The 20,401-nt window shown below is 41.8% G+C and overlaps 1 protein-coding gene across 1 annotated transcript in view; it reads right to left on the reverse strand.

Moving 5' to 3' along the window:
* Window positions 1-20,401, reverse strand: part of sh2d3cb (SH2 domain containing 3Cb) — a 69,186-nt gene that overhangs the window by 1,878 nt on the left and 46,907 nt on the right. The window contains exons 7-10 of the mRNA XM_084337956.1: window positions 11,344-11,459; window positions 9,513-9,684; window positions 3,101-3,212; window positions 558-764 (exon numbers count right to left, since the gene is read on the reverse strand). Of these exons, the coding sequence (XP_084194082.1) occupies window positions 558-764; window positions 3,101-3,212; window positions 9,513-9,684; window positions 11,344-11,459 (607 nt within the window). The remainder of the gene's footprint in view (window positions 1-557; window positions 765-3,100; window positions 3,213-9,512; window positions 9,685-11,343; window positions 11,460-20,401) is intronic.

A 20,401-nucleotide genomic window follows, 5' to 3' on the forward strand; every position in this document is an offset into this window, starting at 1 on the left:
CATACATAGTAACAACAATGCTACTACTACTAATATTATTATTATTATTATTATTATTATTATTATTATTATTATTATTATTATTATTATTATTATTATTATTATAGCAATTCCACGCACACAAAACATGTGTTGTATGTCATGTATGTCATAAATGTCATGATGAATTGAAAATGGGGTACCCTGATGTAAACAAGACAAAAGTCATTTTCTGGTCTGCATCCCCTTAACAATTGTTTGCATTGAGCCGTACTGTATTGTACCCATTCTGCAATCTGTTAATAAAGTTTTCAATCAATCAATCAATCAAACCACAAACCAAATCATCTGAAAATGTAGGCTACAATGTTATTCACATGCCATGTAAAAGTGTTTCTGATATTACTCGTCAATGGTCCTGCAGCTCAATAGTTAGAGCATGGTACTAACTAACACACACTCAGAATACTGTAAGGTGGTTTGTTTGGATAAAACTGTTTGCCAAATGGCACGTTACTTATTGACCAGGAGGTAGTTTTGGTGTGTTTGTGTGTGACCAGGCCACTCGTCACCCTTACCTCGTAATTTGGTTTCGATGTTGCAGCGATAGACCCCACCCATCTGTGCGATGGTGCGCGCTGCCCCCAGATGGCACATAACCACATCCACCCCCACCTCCACCGTCTCCCAAGGCTCGGCCCCATCCCCCACTGCCACACTCTTTTCCAGGAGCGACAGGAGGGGCACTATGTGGGGAAAAGAGGTGTTGGATAGCGGACAGCTCTCTGAGAAAGACAGAGGGAGAGAGAGAGGGAGAAAGAGAGAGAAGGGGGGAGGGGGTACAGACAGATAGTAGAAAGAGAAATTAGTTAGTACTTGCTTGTGAGATAAGATAAGATATTCCTTTATTGATCCCCTTGGGGAAATTCAGGCATCATAGCAGCATGGGGGAGGGGGGAGGGGAGATACAGGTAGTAAAAAAGCAGTGTAAACAATATAACAAATCAATATAATTAACTCTGGAGGACATGTGCATATGGGCAACAAGGTGTGAAATGAGGGTATGTATGCCCTCTCAGTTATATTTGCCCTACAATAAATAGTTACATATAATCTAATAATCCAATCATCTAAATCTAATCTAATATATAATCTAAACAAAACGAAATGCTTAAATGCTAAATATATGCAATATATAATCTAATAATCCAATAATCTAATTCTAATCTAATATATAATAAAAAAAAATGCTAAATGCTAAAATGCTAAATGCTAAAAAGTACTTACTTCTACTTAATAATTACCATACACAGATGTGGAAAACAACACGTAAACAATATAAATGGTACATTTTGGACCCCTCGCCATATTTTATCATCTCATCGATGATGTTGTCAAACGGTAGAGTCCTTACTCAGCACAATGCACAAAAGTCATCAGGCGCTCTTGGAACTTTGGGTGGGAAAAGACAACTGGAACAAGAAGAAGGATCTCGGGCACTAGGAATAATTTAAAAAAGCCTTTATTGTGGCACTGCTACATCATTTTTCTTTTACATGTTTCGACCAGCTGGTCTTCATCAAGGCATAACTAAGGTGCTACGGGGTCACCCTTTACTTATAAAGGGCTCATCATCACCACAGGTGCCCAGTAGAGGACAAGCCCATCTCATTACCACCATGTCGTCTATCAATCAAGCAATCGATCAATCCAAAAATGAATCAGAAAATCGATAAAGTCACAACATGACACTGAATAAAACAAGTATATACAAAAATATACAAAAACAAGAATATAAGGGACATCTCTATAAATAGGAGGCGTGCAGTTATTCCTCACAGAGGACAAGATAAATGACAATGAGTCATTTGATTCTCAGATTCCTCTGCATACTCATGAATTCAATATCCTCTTTTAGACCTGCAGTAATCAAGAGCATCAAGTCAATGTGAATCCAAACGGTTCTCGTGGTTCAGTTTTCTGATCTAATATGCTCCCGGGTTGATTGATAGGTGACTTGGTAATGAGATGGGTTTGTCCTCTACTGGGCACCTGTGATGAGGAGTCTTGTATAAGTAAAAGGTGCACCTTTCTTATGCCCTGATGAAGACCAGTTGTTTGCATTTTCTTTAACTGATAGCTTTGCCACCATAAAGGCTAAACTATGTATGGCATTTGTTTCTAGATAAAGCCATAATTGGAGATTACATTACTTCATTATTGGAATGGACCTCTGCACCCTATCATTTTGAATACTATGATATTAGAATATCGTGGAAAAGTCTATATATTTAGCTGTATTGATGCAGTCATTTGTGCAAAAGGAGCCCCAACCAAGTACTGAGTGAACATGCATGAACATTCATCCGACATTTCTATATACAAAAGAAAAATACATCTATTTAATTTTTTTTATTGGTGATACAGAATTTGGGGCTTTCATGAGCTGTAAGCCATAATCATCCAAATTAAAACAAATAAAGGCTCGAAATATTTCACTGTGTGTAATGAATCTATAATCTACGAGAGTTTCGCTTTTTGAATTGAATTACTGAAATAAAATGACTTTTCCACGATATTCTAATTTATCGAGCTGCACATGTACATACATTATAGTATTCAAATTTCTGAGAGATGACAAAGTGTTACCTTTGAGAGTCTTCTCATAGAGGATCAAAGTGTTACCTTTGAGAGTCTTCTCATAGAGGATCAAAGTGTTACCTTTGAGAGTCTTCTCATAGAGCAGTGGTGCCCAACCAGTCGATCGCGATCGACAGGTAGATCGCGGGCTGATTTCAAGTAGATCTCGATTAATAAAATGTGATTATAATTAATTTTTTTTTTTTTTTTTTGGGTGCAAAATCTACTCTGCCTCTCTTTGTTAACTACAACAAGCAATGCTGTTTGTTATTTAAGATGAGGTCGGACTCGGCACTGACAGATTTGTGTTCATTATGCCATATAATATGTTCTGTCATGTGCATATTGAATGGGTATTATTAATACTATTAATACTAATACTAGCCGAGAGTAGGTCAAATTTTGGCTGGTAGCTCTCGGCTAGGTGGTAAATTAAAAAGTAGATCTTGGTTCAAAAAAGGTTAGAGGATCAAAGTGTTACCTTTGCCATTGTTCAGGCTCTTCAGGAAGGGTTTCAGAGTCTTCTCGTAGAGGATCGCTCCCTCTGTGTGTCGCTGACGCAGCGCCGTCCACGTCTTCTCCAGACGGGAGACCTGAGAGGTGAAGCATCGCCATGAATCAATATCAATGTACTCTAACAGAATGCTGGTGACTTCCAAATGTCACGCTCTCCTCTGCTCACAGGCGCTTGGTACAAATGCACAGCTTGCTGAGCATTGGCACTTGAGTCAAAATGATGTGGGACCAATTCCCTATGTTTTAATGGATGTACTGTGATGAGATGTGTGTGATTTCTGTTTGTCTGTGGCAGTTCTACAGCCGAGCTCCTATATACACACATACAGTATGTAAAACCGCATAACTTGTGATTGAATGTGTTTTGTCTTTGAGCCAACATGAGGAGAAAGACCCCAATATGCATATGGGTGAAAGGTTTTCCTTCATAAATCCTTTACGTGTTTGTGTATAAAAGTATATGTGTGTGAAGGTGCACACGGTCATTGTACAATATAAGTATGTAGTAAAAGGGTTGTACAATGTCCTTCAAGCTATATTGAATTGGAACCAGGACCTCACAGATGCACTTAACCCTGCATAGTAGTCCACTCCTGGACAGGGTTTAAAATAGCTGAATCACTCCATTTGAACTCAGTGGATGACTGAGAGACATTCTCGGTCCCAGGCTTCACACGACGGTCCCAGGCTTCACACGACGGTCCCAGGCTTCACACGACGGTCCCAGGCTTCAGGCTTCACACGGTGGTCCCAGGTGCAACGGTCCCAGGCTTCACGTGACGGTCCCAGGCTTCACACGACGGTCCCAGGCTTCACATGACATCCCAGGCTTCACATGACGGTCCCAGGCTTCACACGACGGTCCCAGGCTTCACACGGCGGTCCCAGGGCTTCACATGACGGTCCCAGGCTTCACGTGACGGTCCCAGGCTTCACACGGCGGTCCCAGGGCTTCACATGACGGTCCCAGGCTTCACACGGCGGTCCCAGGCTTCACACGGCGGTCCCAGGCTTCACACGGCGGTCCCAGGGCTTCACATGACGGTCCCAGGGCTTCACGTGACGGTCCCAGGGCTTCACACGGCGGTCCCAGGCTTCACATGACAGTCCCAGGCTTCACACGGCGGTCCCAGCGCTTCACACGACGGTCCCAGGCTTCACACGGCGGTCCCAGGGCATCACGTGGCGGTCCCAGGTTTCACACGACGGTCCCAGGTTTCACACGACGGTCTCAGGGCTTCACATGACGGTCCCAGGCTTCACACGACGGTCCCAGGCTTCACACGGCGGTCCCAGGGCTTCACACGGCGGTCCCAGGGCTTCACACAACGGTCCCAGGCTTCACACGACGGTCCCAGGCTTCACACGACGGTCCCAGGCTTCACACGGCGGTCCCAGGGCTTCACACGACGGTCCCAGGCTTCACACGGCGGTCCCAGGCTTCACATGGCGGTCCCAGGGCTTCACATGACGGTCCCAGGCTTCACACGGCGGTCCCAGGGCTTCACACGACGGTCCCAGGCTTCACACAGCGGTCCCAGGGCTTCACATGACGGTCCCAGGCTTCACATGACGGTCCCAGGCTTCACGTGACGGTCCCAGGCTTCACATGACGGTCCCAGGCTTCACATGACGGTCCCAGGCTTCACATGATGGTCCCAGGCTTCACGTGACGGTCCCAGGCTTCACATGACGGTCCCAGGCTTCACACGACGGTCCCAGGCTTCACACGAGGGTCCCAGGTTTCACACGACGGTCCCAGGGCTTCACACGACGGTCCCAGGCTTCACATGACGGTCCCAGGCTTCACACGGCGGTCCCAGGCTTCACACGACGGTCCCAGGCTTCACACAACGGTCCCAGGCTTCACACGACGGTCCCAGGCTTCACACGGCGGTCCCAGGGCTTCACATGACGGTCCCAGGGCTTCACATGACGGTCCCAGGGCTTCACACGACGGTCCCAGGGCTTCACATGACGGTCCCAGGCTTCACGTGACAGTCCCAGGCTTCACGTGACGGTCCCAGGCTTCACACGACGGTCCCAGGCTTCACATGACGGTCCCAGGCTTCACGTGACGGTCCCGGGCTTCACACGACGGTCCCAGGCTTCACACAGCGGTCCCAGGCTTCACACAGCGGTCCCAGGGCTTCACATGACGGTCCCAGGCTTCACATGACGGTCCCAGGCTTCACATGACGGTCCCAGGCTTCACGTGACGGTCCCAGGCTTCACATGACGGTCCCAGGCTTCACATGACGGTCCCAGGCTTCACGTGACGGTCCCAGGCTTCACATGACGGTCCCAGGCTTCACACGACGGTCCCAGGGCTTCACACGACAGTCCCAGGCTTCACATGACGGTCCCAGGCTTCACACGGCGGTCCCAGGCTTCACACAACGGTCCCAGGCTTCACACAACGGTCCCAGGCTTCACATGACGGTCCCAGGCTTCACACGGCGGTCCCAGGGCTTCACATGACGGTCCCAGGGCTTCACATGACGGTCCCAGGGCTTCACACGACGGTCCCAGGGCTTCACATGACGGTCCCAGGCTTCACGTGACAGTCCCAGGCTTCACGTGACGGTCCCAGGCTTCACACGACGGTCCCAGGCTTCACGTGACGGTCCCAGGCTTCACACGACGGTCCCAGGGCTTCACATGGCGGTCCCAGGCTTCACACGGCGGTCCCAGGGCTTCACACAACGGTCCCAGGGCTTCACACGGCGGTCCCAGGGCTTCACGTGACGGTCCCAGGGCTTCACACGGCGGTCCCAGGCTTCACACGACGGTCCCAGGCTTCACACGGCGGTCCCAGGCTTCACGTGACCTGTCCCAGGCTTCACACGGCGGTCCCAGGGCTTCACACGGCGGTCCCAGGCTTCACACGGCGGTCCCAGGCTTCACACGACGGTCCCAGGCTTCACATGACGGTCCCAGGCTTCACATGACGGTCCCAGGCTTCACATTACGGTCCCAGGGCTTCACGTGACGGTCCCAGGTTTCACACGACGGTCCCAGGGCTTCACACGACGGTCCCAGGCTTCACAGGACGGTCCCAGGCTTCACACGGCGGTCCCAGGGCTTCACATGACGGTCCCAGGCTTCACACGGCGGTCCCAGGGCTTCACACGACGGTCCCAGGGCTTCACACGGCGGTCCCAGGCTTCACACGACGGTCCCAGGCTTCACATGACGGTCCCAGGCTTCACATGACGGTCCCAGGGCTTCACGTGACGGTCCCAGGTTTCACACGACGGTCCCAGGGCTTCACACGACGGTCCCAGGCTTCACACGACGGTCCCAGGCTTCACACGACGGTCCCAGGCTTCACACGGCGGTCCCAGGGCTTCACATGACGGTCCCAGGCTTCACACGGCGGTCCCAGGGCTTCACACGACGGTCCCAGGCTTCACACGGCGGTCCCAGGGCTTCACATGACGGTCCCAGGGCTTCACACGGCGGTCCCAGGCTTCACACGGCGGTCCCAGGGCTTCACACGGCGGTCCCAGGGCTTCACATGACGGTCCCAGGCTTCACACGGCGGTCCCAGGGCTTCACATGACGGTCCCAGGCTTCACACGGCGGTCCCAGGGCTTCACACGGCGGTCCCAGGCTTCACACGGCGGTCCCAGAGCTTCATACGGCGGTCCCAGGCTTCACACGGCGGTCCCAGGCTTCACACGGCGGTCCCAGGCTTCACGTGACGGTCCCAGGGCTTCACACGGCGGTCCCAGGTTTCAGGCACCCTCACTTGAAACACTGTTGCCACTTTACTGGCTTTGTTTACATAGTAATTCCAGTCTGATATTTATTTTCAGAGCTTTTGGCTAGTATGGTTACAGTTGTTATTTTACTTTGAGATCTGATTGTGACCACATTCGGTTTTCCCACTCTTCCCTTTCATCTCTTAACATGGTCATACACATTGAAGCCGGACTGCGTCCAGACTATGTAGAATTCCAATCACAATGAAAGCCTGACTACTTCTGGCCCGTCATCAGATTACAATGCAAGTGAAACTGGATTTGAGACCGTCCAGAGCTGACAGTTAATGCGTCCAGGAAAGATCAGAAGATAAAAGTTGCATTGAAACAAGTGCAACCATTATAGGGAGGTGTAGTCTGACGTCACTTTAGTTTCCCGCACGGTCCACCCGTATAGGGATTTCTCATTGGGAAAATGTATTATCTCGGCTATTATAATAATTCTGCCTCATGAACATTGGCAAGCTTTCCATTTTTGCACAAAATGAGTTCCCTTTTATCACTAACATTATTGTTTAAAGGTCCCCTATTGTTCACTATTTGGGCAATTTTACACAATTCCTGTGAGTCTATGGAACACATCTGTAAGGGTTTTTTCAATTAAATTCATTGTTTTGTATATTTAACCAAAGTACAAGCTGTTTTTGGCTGGGCTCCGCCCATACTCGCAATGCGCTTTGATTGACAGTCACCCACCTGCACTGGCAGATACACTAGGATGGAGGAACCTTTTCAAAGCGCACACACACACCAGCTCCGTCTCTGTGTGTGTGTGTGTGTGTGTGTGTGTGTGTGTGTGTGTGTGTGTGTGTGTGTGTGTGTGTGTGTGTGTGTGTGTGTGTGTGTGTGTGTATGTGCATGTACGTGGCGTAAGTTGGGCGAGTGTGTGTGTCTGTGAGACGAGAGGAGAGAAGCGCTGCCTGTTCTGCGAGTGTGTGTGTGTGTGTGTGTCTGTGAGAGGGAGAGATGAAAGGAGAGAAGCGCTGCCGGTAAAGCAAGAGTCTCATCTCAGCCGCGGCTGAGTCTCCTGAACAACAGCGTGTAGCCCAAAAACTGCCACTGCCCTGGCCCATTGCTTGTGGAGCACGATATCATTAGGAAACGATTAGGAACACTGTCGAACACCTTTGAGGAAGCGCTGACAGTGGAACAGCTGAAGGTGGCAACTCTGCTGTCGAAACCGCGTCACAGATCGAGTCAATTCAGAATGGCTTGTTTCAGTGGGGGGCGTTATTGTCTCAGCTGAACTGCAGAAACGGGACTTGGTACAGATTTCACATTTAGTCAGTGTTGGTACAACCCCACATTGCTTGAAAACAATGCAAAACACTGGAAAAGGCCATTTTTACAATAGGGGACCTTTAACTCATGAGTAATGAGTATACTCGTTATTGGATCGTTATTTCTTTTATTCGCTATTTCCATTCATAAATCATCCAGGTAGGCTGTGGTACTGTGTGGCAATGTGTCTGAGATCGCAACGGTCCAATACCGCCGCCTGTTGGTATGCGGCCGATGTCGCACTTCCTTTCTGACTCTGTATGGCTCTGTGTATCAGTGAAATTTCTCCGGGCAGAGTTTTTAAGTAACATGGACCGAGGGGTATACCCGATCGCATTGAATCGCTTTCGGGACGCCAGATTCATTATGCTGTTGGGGGTTATGGCGTGGGCCAAATGGACATACGATCTAGCAGATAGCAATCAAATAATTGGAATATTCTTTTTGGAGTCCGGCCACAGGTAAGAGCGATTTAATGTCAATTTCAGCTTGGTTGTCCATTGTTTTCATAGCCATCGCCCTGATCAGCGTATGCTGTTGTACTAACGAATGCCGTTATTGACAATTAATCAGAAACGACCCCCCCCCCTTTCATGCATGCATGATGGAACATAATATACCGATCATATGCATTTGAATTTTTAATTGTAGCGTGTATAGGGACGAAATGCCAATGGATTAAGTATAATATGTGTCGCGGGCTATTACTAGCCTCCCAGGAATTACCCTAGACCACTCTAAAACCATACTTATATTCACCACGGTATAAAATGAGAATGTATGGATGGAAAAAAGATTCCTTTTTCACATCTTGAACGATAGATACTCGATGTCAAATGGGCCATAGTATTGCATATATAGCTATAATTTTTAAATAGTTATAGCCCTGCAAACAAGGTGAGTGACTCCCACCGTTTACAGCGGTGGCGGTAGCTACTACTACAGGATGAGGCTAATGCGTGGCGTCCAATGAGTTAAGCATTTTTGGTTGAAATAAAACCATACGTAATTATTTTACGATTAATTGCATTAGTTTCACGTTGAGCTATAGATTGTGGATGAATACACACAGAAAGGTACACCATGCCAATGTTCATGCTTTATTTGTTTTAAACGAGACAATTTAGAAATGTGTCCATTGGAAATACATTGCAATTTCAAGCGAGGTGGACCGGCCGGAAACAACAATGACGTAACCACTACACCTCCCTATAGCCTTTGATACAAGGACATCTAGCGATATAGGCTCTAAAAAAAAACCTAAGTGCCCCTAAGATGGATTTTAATAGAGTTCATGTCACAAGTCCGGCCTGTGTGGTTGGTGTTTACCTGTGGCAGCTCTAGAGCTTTCATAATGGCAGCAAAGCCAAACATGTTCCCCAGGTTGCTCTTGAGCTCAGCAGCTATCTGGATGGCCTTGTGCAGCAGGGCAGCTCTCTCCTCCGTGTTGCCTGTACACCCCAGGATATCCACAGCTAGCATGATGGACATGGTGTGGAACCTGTAGAGGATGGAAAGAAGGAAGAGAAGGTTGGGGGGCGGGGGGTGAGAGCAAAGGTAATTTTGTGGTTGAAATACTTAAACCACCCATTTCATGTATGCTTTCCACATGACATACCTCACAAAGATTCACAGTTTAAAAGTTAAACCCAAGTTTATAATCACCATTGAATGCATTAAAGGGATAATCTTTGGATATGAAGTGATGTGAAAAAATTTCCAGTATAGTCAGGGGTGCAGTCGTAATATCAGAAGTGCCTGTACACTGTTTAAATGACGCCACATGCACGCGCGCACATACATGTTCCCTCGTGTGCGCACAGTCACAGAACAGATGATTATTATGCATAAATAGTAGGAAACATGTTTGTATAGGAAATTACTAGTTTTAGTTTAGTTTTTGTAAATATTGCCTTGAAATAGAGAAGCTGAAAAAGGTAGCAGGATGTAGCCTTCAATATATAAAGAAATTATATTGTCAACAGATATGGTTGAAAAACAAAGAATGTTTTAAATGTAATTGTAGATACAATATTGAACTTAAACTAGAAAAGTAAATACAAACTAAATTAACAATGTAACTAACTTACAGTTTACAGAAGGACAGTTTTCTTCTGAAGCACAACTTAATGCCTCATCCTTCCAGTCAAGACCATTTGTCACATAGTGAGAGCTCCACAGCTCAAGGAAACCCCCACAGGGCTTGTATTTTGGTTTTGCACTTCTCGTTCTTTGTTATGCTATTGGTATCCTATTATTATGCAAAGACTAGGTGATAGATAAGTGCCGTTACTTGGCTCACGGCGCGACGAGTCGAGTGAAAGTTGTGAACGAATTTGTGTGTGCGCGACTGCACGTACTTCTGCTCAGAAAAGTGCTGGGATGGCGTGGTACCGCATGGGACCACCACTGCACCACTGAGTATAGTTGATGCAAAGCCTCAAAGTCTACTCAGTTCTAAGCTTCAGACAGGCAGCAAACGGCGTCAGGAGACAAGAAAGGGTTGATCCACACCATAACCCACAGAAAACAGTGTGCCTCGAGCATTGCCTATACTTGATTCATGTTGGAAGATGGCCCACAATGGGGCTAGTTCCTACACATCACGTGTTTTGTACATAGAACTTTACAACTTTTACCTGCAGGTTATGGTGGGGATCAACACTTTTTTGGTCTTGTGACCCCGCTTGGAACTGGGTCAGAACTCCGACCGCGGGACTCAGTGAGTAAGCCAATGGCCTTGTATCAACTACACTACTTCCTCCGGGGTCCTTGAGGAGGTTTCAGGAGGTCCCCAGCTAAATTAGTAATCATTTAATTTCACTAACATTTTATTCACTAGAAGTTTTCCCAAAAGATGTATAAGAATGACTATTCTGATCACTGTCCTCTGTTATCTCCCCACGAACATACATTATAGACAGTTTGTGACAAAAGTCTGGACTAAATCACATACAGTACAACAGCAATTATCTTCTCAGATGGGGGTCCCTAAAACTAAATCGAATCAAATGTGGGTCCCTGACATAATACATACGTGTCAATTTGGGGGTCCTTCACGTGAAAAGGTTTGAGAACCAATGCTGTACACAACTTCCGAGATGAGACATACAGTGGTTCACAATTAGGAAACGTTAAAAATGACAGATGAACCCCCCACCTTTCCAGCAGGTCCAGGCGGAGCTGGTGTCCGTGTGGCAGAGTGAGCAGCTCCATCCCCGAGCGGGCACCCATCCTCCTCTGCACCTCCGGACTCACCTCCAATATCCTGGCCACCTGGACAACACATGGTAAGTCACTCAATTAGTCTTTTATGGCTTTCTGTTTGTGTGTGGGCTGTGTGGAGCAGTGAGATATGTGAGTTACATATCTACAGGTGTGTGTGAGTAACATATCTAAAGGTGTGTGTTACATATCTAAAGGTGTGTGTGAGTCACATATCTAAATGTGTGTGAGTCACATATCTAAAGGTGTGTGAGTTACATATCTAAAGGTGTGTGTGTTACATATCTAAAGGTGTGTGAGTCACATATATAAAGGTGTGTGAGTTACATATCTAAAGGTGTGTGAGTTACATATCTAAAGGTGTGTGTGAGTTACATATCTAAAGGTGTGTGTGTTACATATCTAAAGGTGTGAGTTACATATCTAAAGGTGTGTGAGTCACATATCTAAAGGTGTGTGTTACATATCTAAATGTGTGTGAGTTACATATCTAAAGGTGTGTGTGTTACATATCTACAGGTGTGTGAGTCACATATCTAAATGTGTGTGAGTCACATATCTAAAGGTGTGTGAGTTACATATCTAAAGGTGTGTGTGTTACATATCTAAAGGTGTGTGAGTCACATATCTAAATGTGTGTGAATCACATATCTAAAGGTGTGTGAGTTACATATCTAAAGGTGTGTGAGTTACATATCTAAAGGTGTGTGAGTTACATATCTAAAGGTGTGTGTGAGTTACATATCTAAAGGTGTGTGTGTTACATATCTAAAGGTGTGAGTTACATATCTAAAGGTGTGTGAGTCACATATCTAAAGGTGTGTGTTACATATCTAAAGGTGTGTGAGTTACATATCTAAAGGTGTGTGAGTTACATAATTGTGTGAGTTACATATCTAAAGGTGTGTGTTACATATCTAAAGGTGTGTGAGTTACATATCTAAAGGTGTGTGTTACATATCTAAAGGTGTGTGTGTTACATATCTAAAGGTGTGTGTGTTACATATCTAAAGGTGTGTGAGTCACATATCTAAAGGTGTGTGTGTTACATATCTAAAGGTGTGTGTGTTACATATCTAAAGGTGTGTGAGTTACATATCTAAATGTGTGTGAGTTACATATCTAAAGGTGTGTGAGTTACATATCTAAAGGTGTGAGTTACATATCTAAAGGTGTGTGTTACATATCTAAAGGTGTGAGTTACATATCTAAAGGTGTGTGAGTTACATATCTAAAAGTGTGTGTGTTACATATCTAAAGGTGTGTGTTACATATCTAAAGGTGTGTGAGTTACATATCTAAAGGTGTGTGTTACATATCTAAAGGTGTGTGAGTCACATATCTAAAGGTGTGTGAGTTACATATCTAAAGGTGTCTGTGTTACATATCTAAAGGTGTGTGAGTCACATATCTAAAGGTGTGTGAGTTACATATCTAAAGGTGTGTGAGTTACATATCTAAAGGTGTGTGTGTTACATATCTAAAGGTGTGTGAGTTACATATCTAAAGGTGTGTGAGTTACATATCTAAAGGTGTGTGTGTTACATATCTAAAGGTGTGTGTGTTACATATCTAAAGGTGTGTGAGTCACATATCTAAAGGTGTGTGAGTTACATATCTAAAGGTGTGTGTGTTACATATCTAAAGGTGTGTGAGTTACATATCTAAAGGTGTGTGTGTCACATATCTAAAGGTGTGTGTTACATATCTAAAGGTGTGAGTTACATATCTAAAGGTGTGTGAGTCACATATCTAAAGGTGTGTGTTACATATCTAAAGGTGTGTGTGTTACATATCTAAAGGTGTGAGTTACATATCTAAAGGTGTGTGAGTTACATATCTAAAGGTGTGTGAGTTACATAATTGTGTGAGTTACATATCTAAAGGTGTGTGAGTTACATATCTAAAGGTGTGTGAGTCACATATCTAAAGGTGTGTGTGTTACATATCTAAAGGTGTGTGTGTTACATATCTAAAGGTGTGTGTGTTACATATCTAAAGGTGTGTGTGTTACATATCTAAAGGTGTGTGAGTTACATATCTAAAGGTGTGTGTTACATATCTAAAGGTGTGTGTGTTACATATCTAAAGGTGTGTGTGTTACATATCTAAAGGTGTGTGTGTTACATATCTAAAGGTGTGTGAGTCACATATCTAAAGGTGTGTGTGTTACATATCTAAAGGTGTGTGTGTTACATATCTAAAGGTGTGTGAGTCACATATCTAAAGGTGTGTGAGTTACATATCTAAAGGTGTGAGTTACATATCTAAAGGTGTGTGTTACATATCTAAAGGTGTGAGTTACATATCTAAAAGTGTGTGTTACATATCTAAATGTGTGTGAGTTACATATCTAAAAGTGTGTGTTACATATCTAAATGTGTGTGAGTTACATATCTAAAGGTGTGTGTGTTACATATCTACAGGTGTGTGAGTCACATATCTAAATGTGTGTGAGTCACATATCTAAATGTGTGTGAGTTACATATCTAAAGGTGTGTGTGTTACATATCTAAAGGTGTGTGTTACATATCTAAAGGTGTGTGAGTTACATATCTAAAGGTGTGTGTTACATATCTAAAAGGTGTGTGAGTCACATATCTAAAGGTGTGTGTTACATATCTAAAGGTGTGTGTTACATATCTAAAGGTGTGTGAGTCACATATCTAAAGGTGTGTGAGTTACATATCTAAAGGTGTGTGTTACATATCTAAAGGTGTGTGTTACATATCTAAATGTGTGTTACATATCTAAAGGTGTGTGAGTTACATATCTAAAGGTGTGTGTGTTACATATCTAAAGGTGTGTGTGTTACATATCTAAAGGTGTGTGTGTTACATATCTAAAGGTGTGTGTGTTACATATCTAAAGGTGTGAGTTACATATCTAAAGGTGTGTGAGTTACATATCTAAAGGTGTGTGTTACATAATTGTGTGAGTTACATATCTAAAGGTGTGTGTGTTACATATCTAAAGGTGTGTGTTACATAATTGTGTGAGTTACATATCTAAATGTGTGTGTTACATATCTAAAGGTGTGTGTTACATATCTAAAGGTGTGTGTGTTACATAATTGTGTGTGTTACATATCTAAAGGTATGTGTGTTACATATCTAAAGGTGTGTGAGTTACATATCTAAAGGTGTGTGAGTTACATAATTGTGTGTGTTACATATCTAAAGGTGTGTGTGTTACATATCTAAAGGTCTGTGAGTTACATATCTAAATGTGTGTGTGTTACATATCTAAAGGTGTGTGTTACATATCTAAAGGTGTGTGAGTTACATATCTAAAGGTGTGTGTGTGTTACATATCTAAAGGTGTGTGTGTTACATATCTAAAGGTGTGTGTTACATATCTAAAGGTGTGTGAGTTACATATCTAAAGGTGTGTGTGTTACATATCTAAAGGTGTGTGTGTTACATATCTAAAGGTGTGTGTGTTACATATCTAAAGGTGTGTGTGTTACATATCTAAAGGTGTGTGTTACATATCTAAAGGTGTGAGTTACATATCTAAAGGTGTGAGTTACATATCTAAAGGTGTGTGTTACATAATTGTGTGAGTTACATATCTAAAGGTGTGTGTGTTACATATCTAAAGGTGTGTGTTACATAATTGTGTGAGTTACATATCTAAATGTGTGTGTTACATATCTAAAGGTGTGTGTTACATATCTAAAGGTGTGTGTGTTACATAATTGTGTGTGTTACATATCTAAAGGTGTGTGTGTTACATATCTAAAGGTGTGTGAGTTACATATCTAAAGGTGTGAGTTACATATCTAAAGGTCTGTGAGTTACATATCTAAAGGTGTGTGTGTTACATATCTAAAGGTGTGTGAGTTACATATCTAAAGGTGTGTGTTACATATCTAAAGGTGTGTGAGTTACAAATCTAAAGGTGTGTGTGTTACATAATTGTGTGAGTTACATATCTAAAGGTGTGTGTGTTACATATCTAAAGGTGCGTGTTACATATCTAAAGGTGTGTGTTATATATCTAAAGGTGTGTGTTACATAATTGTGTGGGTTACATATCTAAAGGTGTGTGTGTTACATATCTAAAGGTGTGTGTGTTACATATCTAAAGGTGTGTGAGTTACATATCTAAAGGTGTGTGAGTTACATATCTAAAGGTGTGTGTGTTACATATCTAAAGGTGTCTGTGTTACATATCTAAAGGTGTGTGTGTTACATATCTAAAGGTGTCTGTGTTACATATCTAAAGGTATGTGTGTTACATATCTAAAGGTGTGTGTGTTACATATCTAAAGGTGTGTGAGTTACATATCTAAGGTGTGTGTGTTACATATCTAAAGGTGTGTGAGTTACATATCTAAAGGTGTGTGAGTTACATATCTAAAGGTGTGTGTGTTACATATCTAAAGGTGTGTGTTACATATCTAAAGGTGTGTGTGTTACATATCTAAAGGTGTGTGAGTTACATATCTAAATGTGTGTGTTACATATCTAAAGGTGTGTGAGTTACATATCTAAAGGTGTGTGAGTTACATATCTAAGGTGTGTGTTACATATCTAAATGTGTGTGTTACATATCTAAAGGTGTGTGAGTTACATATCTAAAGGTGTGTGTTACATATCTAAAGGTGTGTGAGTTACATATCTAAATGTGTGTGTGTTACATATCTAAAGGTGTGTGAGTTACATATCTAAAGGTGTGTGAGTTACATATCTAAAGGTGTGTGAGTTACATATCTAAAGGTGTGTGAGTTACATATCTAAAGGTGTGTGTGTTACATATCTAAAGGTGTGTGAGTTACATATCTAAAGGTGTGTGTTACATATCTAAAGGTGTGTGAGTTACATATCTAAAGGTGTGAGTTACATATCTAAAGGTGTGTGAGTTACATATCTAAATGTGTGTGTGTTACATATCTAAAGGTGTGTGAGTTACATATCTAAAGGTGTGTGAGTTACATATCTAAAGGTGTGTGTGTTACATATCTAAAGGTGTGTGTTACATATCTAAATGTGTGTGTTACATATCTAAAGGTGTGTGAGTTACATATCTAAAGGTGTGTGAGTTACATATCTAAAGGTGTGTGTGTTACATATCTAAAGGTGTGTGTTACATATCTAAATGTGTGTGTTACATATCTAAAGGTGTGTGAGTTACATATCTAAAGGTGTGTGTTACATATCTAAAGGTGTGTGAGTTACATATCTAAAGGTGTGTGAGTTACATATCTAAAGGTGTGTGTTACATATCTAAATGTGTGTGTTACATATCTAAATGTGTGTGAGTTACATATCTAAAGGTGTGTGTTACATATCTAAAGGTGTGTGAGTTACATATCTAAATGTGTGTGAGTTACATATCTAAAGGTGTGTGTGTTACATATCTAAAGGTGTGTGAGTTACATATCTAAAGGTGTGTGTGTTACATATCTAAAGGTGTGTGTGTCACATATCTAAAGGTGTGTGTGTTACATATCTAAAGGTGTGTGAGTTACATATCTAAAGGTGTGTGTTACATATCTAAAGGTGTGTGTGTTACATATCTAAAGGTGTGTGTTACATATCTAAAGGTGTGTGAGTTACATATCTAAAGGTGTGTGTTACATATCTAAAGGTGTGTGAGTTACATATCTAAAGGTGTGTGTTACATATCTAAAGGTGTGTGTGTTACATATCTAAAGGTGTGTGTTACATATCTAAAGGTGTCTGTGTTACATATCTAAAGGTATGTGAGTTACATATCTAAAGGTGTGTGAGTTACATATCTAAAGGTGTGTGTTACATATCTAAAGGTGTGTGTTACATATCTAAAGGTGTGTGAGTTACATATCTAAAGGTGTGTGTGTTACATATCTAAAGGTGTGTGAGTCACATATCTAAATGTGTGTGAGTTACATATCTAAAGGTGTGTGTGTTACATATCTAAAGGTGTGTGTGTCACATATCTAAGGTGTGAGTTACATATCTAAAGGTGTGTGAGTTACATATCTAAAGGTGTGTGTTACATATCTAAAGGTGTGTGAGTTACATATCTAAAGGTGTGTGTGTCACATATCTAAGGTGTGTGAGTTACATATCTAAAGGTGTGTGTGTTACATATCTAAAGGTGTGTGTGTCACATATCTAAGGTGTGAGTTACATATCTAAAGGTGTGTGTGTTACATATCTAAAGGTGTGTGTGTCACATATCTACGGTGTGTGTTACATATCTAAAGGTGTGTGAGTTACATATCTAAAGGTGTCTGTGTTACATATCTAAAGGTGTGTGTTACATATCTAAAGGTGTCTGTGTTACATATCTAAAGGTGTGTGTTACATATCTAAAGGTGTCTGTGTTACATATCTAAAGGTGTGTGTGTTACATATCTAAAGGTGTGTGAGTTACATATCTAAAGGTGTGTGAGTTACATATCTAAAGGTGTGTGTGTTACATATCTAAAGGTGTGTGTGTTACATATCTAAAGGTGTGTGTGTTACATATCTAAAGGTGTGTGAGTTACATATCTAAAGGTGTGTGAGTTACATATCTAAAGGTGTGTGAGTTACATATCTAAGGTGTGTGAGTTACATATCTAAGGTGTGTGTGTTACATATCTAAAGGTGTGTGTGTTACATATCTAAAGGTGTGTGTTACATATCTAAAGGTGTGTGTTACATATCTAAAGGTGTGTGAGTTACATATCTAAAGGTGTGTGTGTTACATATCTAAAGGTGTGTGTTACATATCTAAAGGTGTGTGAGTTACATATCTAAAGGTGTGTGTTACATATCTAAAGGTGTGTGTGTGTTACATATCTAAAGGTGTGTGTTACATATCTAAAGGTGTGTGTGTTACATAATTGTGTGAGTTACATATCTAAAGGTGTGTGTGTTACATATCTAAAGGTGTGTGTTACATATCTAAAGGTGTGTGAGTTACATATCTAAAGGTGTGTGTTACATATCTAAATGTGTGTGTTACATATCTAAAGGTGTGTGAGTTACATATCTAAAGGTGTGTGTTACATAATTGTGTGTGTTACATATCTAAAGGTGTGTGTGTTACATATCTAAAGGTGTGTGAGTTACATATCTAAAGGTGTCTGTGTTACATATCTAAAGGTGTGTGAGTTACATATCTAAAGGTGTCTGTGTTACATATCTAAAGGGATGTGAGTTACATATCTAAAGGTGTGTGTGTTACATATCTAAAGGTGTGTGTTACATATCTAAAGGTGTCTGTGTTACATATCTAAAGGTGTGTGTGTTACATATCTAAAGGTGTGTGTTACATATCTAAAGGTGTGTGTTACATATCTAAAGGTGTGTGAGTTACATATCTAAAGGTGTGTGTGTTACATATCTAAAGGTGTGTGAGTCACATATCTAAATGTGTGTGAGTTACATATCTAAAGGTGTGTGTGTTACATATCTAAAGGTGTGTGTGTCACATATCTAAGGTGTGAGTTACATATCTAAAGGTGTGTGTGTTACATATCTAAAGGTGTGTGTGTCACATATCTAAGGTGTGAGTTACATATCTAAAGGTGTGTGTGTTACATATCTAAAGGTGTGTGTGTCACATATCTACGGTGTGTGTTACATATCTAAAGGTGTGTGAGTTACATATCTAAGGTGTGTGAGTTACATATCTAAAGGTGTCTGTGTTACATATCTAAAGGTGTGTGTTACATATCTAAAGGTGTCTGTGTTACATATCTAAAGGTGTGTGTGTTACATATCTAAAGGTGTGAGTTACATATCTAAAGGTGTGTGAGTTACATATCTAAAGGTGTCTGTGTTACATATCTAAAGGTGTGTGTGTTACATATCTAAAGGTGTCTGTGTTACATATCTAAAGGTGTCTGTGTTACATATCTAAAGGTGTGTGTTACATATCTAAAGGTGTCTGTGTTACATATCTAAAGGTGTGTGTGTTACATATCTAAAGGTGTGTGTGTTACATATCTAAAGGTGTGTGTGTTACATATCTAAAGGTGTGTGAGTTACATATCTAAAGGTGTGTGTGTTACATATCTAAAGGTGTGTGTGTTACATATCTAAAGGTGTGTGTGTTACATATCTAAAGGTGTGTGAGTTACATATCTAAAGGTGTGTGAGTTACATATCTAAAGGTGTGTGAGTTACATATCTAAGGTGTGTGAGTTACATATCTAAGGTGTGTGTGTTACATATCTAAAGGTGTGTGTGTTACATATCTAAAGGTGTGTGTTACATATCTAAAGGTGTGTGTTACATATCTAAAGGTGTGTGAGTTACATATCTAAAGGTGTGTGTGTTACATATCTAAAGGTGTGTGTTACATATCTAAAGGTGTGTGAGTTACATATCTAAAGGTGTGTGTGTGTTACATATCTAAAGGTGTGTGAGTTACATATCTAAGGTGTGTGAGTTACATATCTAAGGTGTGTGTGTTACATATCTAAAGGTGTGTGTTACATATCTAAAGGTGTGTGTTACATATCTAAAGGTGTGTGTTACATATCTAAAGGTGTGTGTGTTACATATCTAAAGGTGTGTGTGTTACATATCTAAAGGTGTGTGTTACATATCTAAAGGTGTGTGTTACATATCTAAAGGTGTGTGAGTTACATATCTAAAGGTGTGTGTGTTACATATCTAAAGGTGTGTGTTACATATCTAAAGGTGTGTGAGTTACATATCTAAAGGTGTGTGTTACATATCTAAAGGTGTGTGTGTGTTACATATCTAAAGTTGTGTGTTACATATCTAAAGGTGTGTGTGTTACATAATTGTGTGAGTTACATATCTAAAGGTGTGTGTGTTACATATCTAAAGGTGTGTGTTACATATCTAAAGGTGTGTGAGTTACATATCTAAAGGTGTGTGTTACATATCTAAATGTGTGTGAGTTACATATCTAAAGGTGTGTGTGTTACATATCTAAAGGTGTGTGTTACATAATTGTGTGTGTTACATATCTAAAGGTGTGTGTGTTACATATCTAAAGGTGTGTGTTACATATCTAAAGGTGTGTGAGTTACATATCTA

Source organism: Notolepis coatsorum (genome assembly GCF_963971535.1).
Source record: "Notolepis coatsorum genome assembly, chromosome: 2".
NCBI classification, from domain to species: Eukaryota; Metazoa; Chordata; class Actinopteri; order Aulopiformes; family Paralepididae; genus Notolepis; species Notolepis coatsorum.